Raw genomic sequence first — 8959 nt, 5'->3', positions numbered from 1 at the left:
GTCATTTTGTCTCTTGTGTGGTAGTTTTGAGTTTGTTAAGGACATTTTGAGGCGTTTTTGCCTGTGTCTCTTTGAGGCCATTTTGTGGGGAGATGTTAGATACGTTTGCATCTTTTTTGTCATTTTGTGTCTCCTTGTGATTGTTTGGCCCTTTTTTGTAGTTACTTTGTGTCTCTTTGTGGTAATTTTGGGGGGTTTGTGTCTCATTTCGGTCATTTTATGTCTCTCTGTGGTAATTTTCCCCCTTTTTGTAGTTTAATTGTGTCTCTTGAAGGTAAATTTATGTTCTTGTTTTTTTTAGGCAATTCTGTGTCTCTTTGTGTCTCTTTGTAGTTATTGTGTCTTTTAGGTAATTTTGTGGTTGTTTTGTGTCTTTGAGGTAATTTCGTGGGGAGATTTTAGATTTTTTTTGGTCATTTGTGGTATTTTTATGTGTCTTTTTTTTTAAAGGTCATTTTGAGGCTTTTTGTGGTTGTTTTGTGCAGTTTTTCTGTGTCTCTTTGACGTCATTTTGTAGCCCAGCAAGCATTTTTTGGTTTAAAAAACGTCTAATAGCCATCTACATGAAGACCTGACGTCTAGGCTAAATCACGGCTGAATTTGGGCTGTCAGTGAAAATTTGGTAGACGTCTAACCATAGCCAAAGTGTAGACGTCATCAATTATACGGCTATGTAGAGACCATGTCCAAAAAATGGAGATAAACATATTTTAATTACTGTTGACTCTCCATACGTGATTGAATATCATACCGCGCGCCATCTGCAATGGCGAAAATTACATTTAATCAATTTCAAAATTAAATCGGCTAAATTTGGGTTACATGTAGCTAGACTAAATCGGAGCTAAATATAGCCAATACGTTTAAATCACGACTATTGCTTGCTAGGATGTTAGATACGTTTGCATCTTTATTGTCATTTTGTGTCTCCTTGTGATTGTTTGGCCCTTTTTTGTAGTTACTTTGTGTCTCTTTGTGGTAATTTTGGGGGTTTGTGTCTCATTTCGGTCATTTTATGTCTCTTTGTGGTAATTTTTTCCCGTTTTGTTGTTATTTTGTGTCTCAAGGTAATTTTGTGGGGAGATTTTAGAATTTTGTCTCATTTGTGGTATTTTTGTGTGTTTTTTAAGGTCCTTTTGAGGCTTTTTGTGGTTGCTTTGCTTCCATTGGAGTTAATGTGTGACTCTTCAAGGTCATGTTGTGGGAGGATTTAGCTAAGTTTGTGTCCTTTTTTTGTCATTTTATGAGTCTTTGTGGTTGGTTGTCCTTTTTTGTAGTTATTTTGCGTCTCTTTCGGGTGATTTTGTAGGGGTTTTTGTAAGTTATTTGTGAGTCTTTGTGGTTGTTTTGCTACTTTCTGTAGTTTTATTGTGTCTCTTTGTAGTTATTGTGTCTTTTAGGTCATTTTGTGGGGAGATGTTAGATACGTTTGCATCTTTTTTGTCATTTTGTGTCTCCTTGTGATTGTTTGGCCCTTTTTTGTAGTTACTTTGTGTCTCTTTCAGGTAATTTTGGGGGGTTTGTGTCTCATTTTGGTCATTTTATGTCTCTTTGTGGTATTTTCCCCCTTTTTGTAGTTATTTTGTGTCTCAAGCTAATTTTGTGGGGAGGTTTTAGATTTTTTTTGTGTGTGTTTTTGTGTCTTATTTGTGGTATTTTTGTGTGTGTGTGTGTTTTTTAAAGGTCATTTTGAGGCTTTTTGTGGTTGTTTTGCTTCCTTTGGTGTTAAAACGTGTCTCTTCGTCATGTTGTGGGGGGATTTTGCTGAATTTGTCTTTTTTTTGGTCATATTATGAGTCTTTGTGGTTGTTTTGTCCTTTTTTGTTATTTTGCGTCTCTTTCGGGTAATTCTCTTTTGTGAGTCTTTGCAGTTATTTTGTGTCTCTGAGGTAATTTTGAAGTGTTTTTGGAGGTCGTGTTGTGTCTGTTTATGTCTTCTTGTAGTTATTGTGTCTCATAGGTTTATTTTGTAGTTGTTGTAGTTGTAGTTTTTAGAGTAATTGTGTGTCTCTTTGAGGTAGTTTTGTGAGCGGATTGTAGATAAGCTTGTGTCTATTTTGTGTCATTCTGTGTCTCTTTGCAATTGTTTTGTGTCTCATATTGGTAATCATTTGTGATTTTGTGATTTGCCCTTTTTGTTATTTTGTGTCTCTTTCGGGTAATTTTGTGGGTTTTTGTGTCGTCTTGTGTCTCATTTAGGTCATTTTATGTCTCAATGTGGTTATTTTGCCCTATTTTGTAGTTGTTTTGTGATTCATGGTGATAAGCTTGAGGTATTTATGGTAATTTTGTGTCTTTTTGTAGTTATTGTGTCTCATTTAGGTCATTTTGTGGCTTTTTGTGGTTGTTTTGCCTCTTTTGCAGTTATTGTGTGTTTCTTCGAGATCATTTTGTGGGGGTAATTTAGATAAGTTTGTGTCTTTTGTTGTCATTTTGGGAGTCTTTGTGGTTGTTTTGCTACTTTCTGTAGTAATTATTTCTCTTCCATATAATTTTGTGGGGGTTTTTGTAGTTAATCTGTCTCTTATGTCTCTTTGTGGTTGTTTTGCCCATTTTTATAGTTATTTTGTGTCTCCTTGAAGTAGTTTTGTGGGTATTGTTTCAGTAATTGTGTGTGTTTTTGTGTCTCTTTGTAGTTTTTGTGTAATTTTGAGCCTTTTTCTGGTTGTTTTGCCTCTTTTGCAGTTATTGTGTGTCTCTTAAAGGTCATTTCGTGGGGGGATTTTAGATTAGCTTGTGTCTTTTTTTTGTCATTTCATGAGTCTTTGCAGTTATTTTGTGTCCGATTTAGGTCATTTTGAGGCTTTTGTGGTTGTTTTACATCTTTAGCAGTCATTGTGTGTCTCTTTGAGGTCATTTTGTCACTTTGCAGTTCCTTCTTTGTGTCTCCACCTGTTGAATGAAATTTTGCAGGTGAAGGTCAGGGGGGCCTGACACTTTGGAACCCTGTGTCTGGTACTGTAGGCTTGTTCAGTAATCCATATATGGGTCAGGGATGTTTCTAGGATTTGAGAACATCCGGGGCTTAGGCCGGACCTCTGCAGGGGGGCAGGGGAATTCCAGTGCCTCGGGGCCTTGATGACAAAAGCCTGGTTACCTTTAGTTACCAGCCTCGCTCTAGAGATGACTAATGAGGGAAGGGTTGAGGATCTCAGGTCGACTTGGAGCATAGGCAGTCAGAAGCTCAGCTATATAACTGAGGGCTAAACCAAGTTTTAAAAGTTATTAAAAGAATCTTAAAATCAATTCTGAAGTTAACAGGTAACCAGTGGAGAGAGGCGATGATCAGGGTGATACTACTACATACCTACGATTTGTCCCAGTTAAATTACCAGCTGCAGCATTCTGCACTAGCTGAAGCCGAGCTACTGAAGATTTACACAATACAGAAGCATAAATAAGCTTTTCTAGGTCAGGACAAGAAACAGCTGATTTGATTTTGGTAATATTTCTTTGGAAGCAGCAGGATTTAATGAGATTACTGACATGTGGGTCAAAGTTCAATTGAGAATCAAACGTGACGCCTACATTTCTCGCTGCAGATTTTATATTAGTTGCCAGAGGACCTATCAAGGGTTGTAATTTCTTTGCTGTGTGATCAGGGCCAAAGGTTATTACTTCTGTCTTGTTTGAGTTTAACTGCAGAGACATTTCTTAGTAGCAGTGATTAATATGGGCAGTGGCATATTTTATGGCTGTATATACTTACAATAAATGATACAATGGGAAATTAGATTTTTAAGTTTTCACTCAAAGGTTCCCGCCTTGTTACAAACCGTTGACAAAGGCAAAAACAGGCAGCGTGATAACAAAAAATGTACATCCCCTGAAATCTAGGTTTCTTGATAAAAAGTCAAAGGAAAGGAGAAGTTGTGTGGGTGTGCCCGGTTCTGTTTCCACGTCCCTTGGCACGAAAAAGGGGAGTTGTTATTGATGGAAATTAGACTGTTTTAAATAGAGATGAAAAGAAGCTAAAAACCTTCCTCTCCAAAACACCATGAGGTGAGAGTGAGCTCAGAAACCGCAGCCCTCACTCCTTCGTGTTTTTGAAGTGGTTTCTGTGAGTACAGAGAGACAGAGAGAGACATCTTATTTTCTGAGTCCATGCCTGCTGCCTTGTTTACTTGTACGTCACAGGCTGCACGACAGAAATCCCCCTCTCTGTTTTAAGACCAGCCTGTTTGCGCCACTTCTCTCTCGGCCAACGGTCACAAAAACACTGACAGTTATTTTTTTTTTTTTTTTTGCTTCAGATTTTCCTGCTTAAGCTCCAAACGGTCCCTCAAGTCAGCAGCAATTAGCCCTCCTCCTCCTCCTCCTCCTCCTCCTCCATCATCACCTCCCCACCTCATATTATCATTGTTTGGTGCATCTGGGGCGCATTTACTGACCCCTGGTTAATAGCATGAGTGCTTAATGACTCACTCACATCTACTTAACGCGGGACTCCCCCCCCCCCCCCCCCCCCAATATATCCATCTCGTGAGCCCCCGGTGCCGCACATATTTGGCCTCTGATGCGTCCCACCGGAATGTTGTCCTTGGCAGCGCGCACATCTCCGTCCATCCAGAGATGCTCCCGCGCGCTCCGGACGCCCACACTCGCCCACTGCTTTGCCAAGCGGCGTGGCATCTCCAGACGCCCCCGACATTCCTGAAGCCACTGTCACTTCCCGTCGTGTGCAGATCTTTCACTTATGAAGACGCCTCAAATATGCGCTGCGGGACTTCCGACAGGTTTCTCCCAAACGGAAATAAGAATATGATCGTGTCTTTATTTGGATTCATATATGTTTAAATGATCACAAATGATTGTTTGACCTACTTCCTGGTGTCCTTTAGCTTCACTCAGACCCACTTTCATCCCTCTACCTGCTGCACTTTGCTCTGTTCGTGTGTGACAGGCTCTGAAGTCTAAAGTTGCACAATAGTAAAAGGAAATTCCGCCACCCTCATGAAGCTCGCGGGCCTTATCGATACAATAGAAGGCGGGATTGAGATGAAACCAGTTTGCATTACCTGGGCGGGGGTTCCCAGAAATCCTCCCATCTGACGAAGTATACACCAACATGCCCGTATATGGACATGCCCGTGCGTAATTAGGAAAGGCCTACGTGCGCTGGCCACGCTCCGTGCGTAAAAACACTGAAACCAGAATGTGCTTGTGTAAGGGCTCCTCACTGGGAGCTATAGCAACTGCTGTGGTAACAATACGGTAGGAAAGAAACCTGGTTTGTCCTCCTCGCCCCCCACCCCCCCAACACCACCCCCACCTCTCCCTGCTGTTTGTGTTGCATGATTATGATATATATATTTATAAGAAACAAACACTCCAGTGCGCCATTTCAGTTTCATTTTAAGACACTTTACTTAAATACACATCACAAATAAAAAAGACAGTGTAAACATTGGACATCAGAAGTTTGTCTGGATCAACCGGACAAACCAAAATAATTTACACAATGATAAATGCAGCATTGCATGACAATATCAGTTGCAAAAATACAAAGAAATACAATAATCATTCCCATTTTCTACCATTAGTAAACCCGACTCGCTGGGCTCGTGCCCGCTGTGTCTGCTCAGTGTCTGCTCAGTCTGGATGCTGCCCTGGTGTCAAGGGTTGAATGGTGCTTTTCAGCGATGTCCAGCATCCGGAAGTACCATTTCAGTCAGTCTTATTCACCCTAAATAGCCTAAAGAGTTGTCTACACATAGCCCGCCTCGGCCCTGTGCTGCTGTCAGTGCTGACCACACATGAGCCGGTGTCCCAGTGCTGCGCATGCAGAACTCCAGTGTTATTACTTATCAGTCTCTTAGTAGTCTCTGCTGCTTAAAACGCCTCCAACTTGCTTGTGAGCATCAGCTGACAGCCGCTGCTCACATGTGTCAGGACCTTCTGTTTGAGCTGGGCGACCTGGTCCCGGAGCACCGAGGCTGTGTTGGAGAGCCCCGCGTTGTCGCTCTTCAAGCCCTTCACCTTCTCCTCCAGCCGCGCGATGCGCTCCAGCTTGCGCCGCCGACATTTGGTGGCCGCTAGCCGGTTCCTCAGCCTCTTGCGCTCCGCCTTGATCCTCTCCTGGGTCTCCAAGTCGATCGGGGACATTGGAGGAGAGCCGTCGCTGCTGAGGAGGTCCGGCACAGTTTGGGGCTCCTCTTTCAGAGCGACCAGCCGCTGCGGATGGAGCCCGGAGCCGGGGAGGCTGTGCTGGAACGGGTGCGTGCCGTGTGTCGAGGTCTGCGGGTGGCTCTGCTGGTGCGGCGGCAGGTAGCTGATGGTGGCTGTGGGGTAGCTGGATGCGGAAGAGAGGCTCGTGTTCGGGCAGTAGGCGTTCAGTGTGGTGTAGATGGGAGGCTCCGGCTGCAAGGCGGAGCCGAAGACACTAGAGGCCGCCGCCGAGCACGTCGTAACTCCACCGGCTCCAAGTGACACGTTGGGAGGGGGCATCTGGTTCATCTTGTGCAGCTCGTCCAGGGCTTTCACAAACCCCTCAGCGAACCCCTCCTGCTCATCAGTGATGCCCCGGTTGTAGAAGTACTGGCCCGGGGTGGGAGTGGTGATCACACCGTTACTGTTTTGGATGATGAGCCTCTCGAGCTCAGGGGATGCCAGCTTCAGGGAGCCCACGTCCTGGTGCCCCGCTTGGTACGGGTCTGTCTCGGCTCTCAGCTGCGATTTCAGGTTGCGATAGGGCTCTGTCAAGTTCAAATTCATATTCTGCTTTAGCAGTTTGTAGTCGTGCATTGCTGCATCTGAGTGGCCGTAAGCCGACAGAAAAGAGTCGTCATGATAAAAAGGCTGTTCCATCTTTGTAGACATAAAGTCGGAAGGAAAAAGTGAGCTTACCAGCTGCTTTTAGAAACACAGGCTCTCGATTATCAACAAATGTCTGTCAGCAGAGAGCATGCATCAACTCAGGCACTCGGCGTCTGTCTCAACAGTGTCCCAAAATCAAAAGGGAATTAAATATCACTCCAAAGATCAGAGAGTGAAAGTAAGGTCCAACAGAATCTGTCTCAGTGTCTCTGTGTGTCCAGTGTCTGCCTGCTGTTTGTCTTCTGTCAGGCAAAAGTTTAAACTCTCAGTTCCTGTGAGTTAGTGCTGCAGCTCCTGGTGCTTGTAGAGGTGTGTTCCGCTGGCTCTGAACTTCACTTTATATACAGGCACACACACGCTCCTGCTGCCAGGGCCGTGCTGCGCTGTGATTGGTCAGACGGCTCTGTGTCCACGCCCAGAGAGCGCTACGTCAAGTGACGCTAATGCCGGGAAGAGGCGACTGTAAACAAGCCTGTAGGCATGAGAGCGCACGGAGGAGGCATCGCAGCGGAGAGACCGGCGTCAGAAACACAAGAGCCCACTTTAGTTAAACAGCTTTCTGCGCAGTTAGAGACTGAATAAGTAGTTACTGGATCAGCGGAGAGGAGATATTAATCTGTTAGATGAAATCAAGGCTTTTAGATCATTCATTCATGGTGTTAAATTGTCACAAAACGCGCCATTATTTGTTTAAATGAATCTAAAGTAACCAGAGTGACATGAAATATAAATCAGGTTATCAGCAGTTTGATTTTTGGCTCCATTAAATATGATTCATAGCCTTTTTGAGACGGACTTCTGCTGCTGTTTATTATGATCCATCCTGTGGAGGAAGTCCTGCGCCTTATATGGGCATGGTGACGTACAGGTTCCTCTCCGAGAGAACCGGGAAGCCACGCCCCCAGGGCCTCATTCCAGCAGCAGCAGCAGTCCAGCTCCTGTATAAACCCGGGACTTTCTGTCTCAGCAGGGAGGACAGCTGAGCTGAGACATCTAAAACACATCCATGTGTTTGTACTGATCAGGACAGATGGTTTAAAACTATCTGTGGTAAAAAAAAAACACCCCGTACAGTCTGAGACACAGGGGTGAAGGCAGAGAGTTTTTGACACGTGAACCACCTCAAATTCTAAAAGTCTTGACCTTGTTATGTATCTCTGCTATGTATACACATAGATAAAATAAGTTGCCAAGTAAAATATTTCAGAAACTTTTGACCTCCAAACACATCAAGACCCCTGACCTCACTCTGATGACATGTTCAGGTAAAATGGGACAGTCAGGTTTGTTTTTAAAGTGGTGAAATCAATTTATCAGTTCATTAAATCATTAATGTAGCCTAGCTATTCATTAAAAAAGATCACTCAACTTTTCTGCCATGCTTTCCCTGTTTTCTTGCTGCCATATTTCATTTCGTTTAGTTTATTTCTGTCATTTTCCAACTGATAAAACTCAAATACACTGGTAGATAGACAATAAATAAACATCAAGTTAGCGCTTTTTTAGCATTAAAAGCGAAAGAAGCAAAAGATAAACAAGACAAAAACAGGACTGAAACGGAGTAGGCCAAAGGTGTTGAAATCATTTTAGTTCATGGGCTTTATTCAACCGTATTTGATCTCAAGTGGGACCAGTAAAACCACTGTAGAATAACCTCGAAATAATAACAACCTACACGTTTTTTCATTTTCGTTTAGTGTGAAGTAGTCTACAAGTACATTTAAAAAAAGTGTATCTATTTAGTAACAGATGATGAACAGGTTGAGGTAACTTAAGAAAGAAAGGGCATTCAACAATATGTCTCAGCTTTTCCACGTTCAGTCAGTCTACGACTCACTGTCATTGCATTTTTTCATACATTTCCACTCTTTTTGAGTAATGCTGGCATCACCACACCACACTAAGGAGGAAGCTATTGAAGAAGCAAGTTAAGTTATCCGCGCCTTGCCTGTGGTGAGACCAGAACACACCAAACCAACTTCAGAGAACTAGTGGTGACGAAGGCCCCCCGCTCCGTTGTCGTGCCTCTGCAAAAAAAGTTGCACAAGAACGCACTGCAAAAACAAGAAAGGAAAACCGGGAGACAGTCTTGATGCTAGTTAGCCAGTTAACACATTAACCACACGATCCAGTGTTGAAAGAA

The 8959-nt window shown here is 43.3% G+C and overlaps 1 protein-coding gene across 1 annotated transcript; it reads right to left on the bottom strand.

Annotated features, from left to right (window-relative positions):
• Positions 1 to 5348: 5348 nt before the first annotated feature.
• junbb (JunB proto-oncogene, AP-1 transcription factor subunit b) lies at positions 5349 to 8603 on the bottom strand. Its single transcript, XM_033643772.2, has one exon. The coding sequence runs from the start codon at positions 6817 to 6819 to the stop codon at positions 5833 to 5835; it is 987 nt and encodes a 328-aa protein (XP_033499663.1). The 5' UTR covers positions 6820 to 8603; the 3' UTR covers positions 5349 to 5832.
• Positions 8604 to 8959: the final 356 nt, after the last annotated feature.

Source organism: Epinephelus lanceolatus, chromosome 18 (assembly GCF_041903045.1).
Source record: "Epinephelus lanceolatus isolate andai-2023 chromosome 18, ASM4190304v1, whole genome shotgun sequence".
Lineage (NCBI taxonomy): Eukaryota > Metazoa > Chordata > Actinopteri > Perciformes > Serranidae > Epinephelus > Epinephelus lanceolatus.
This window is presented reverse-complemented; position numbering and strand designations above follow the sequence as displayed.

Bases quoted from the DNA above. Each gene is read 5' to 3' on its own strand.
- junbb (XM_033643772.2), bottom strand. From the start codon at position 6,819: ATGTCTACAAAGATGGAACAGCCTTTTTATCATGACGACTCTTTTCTG.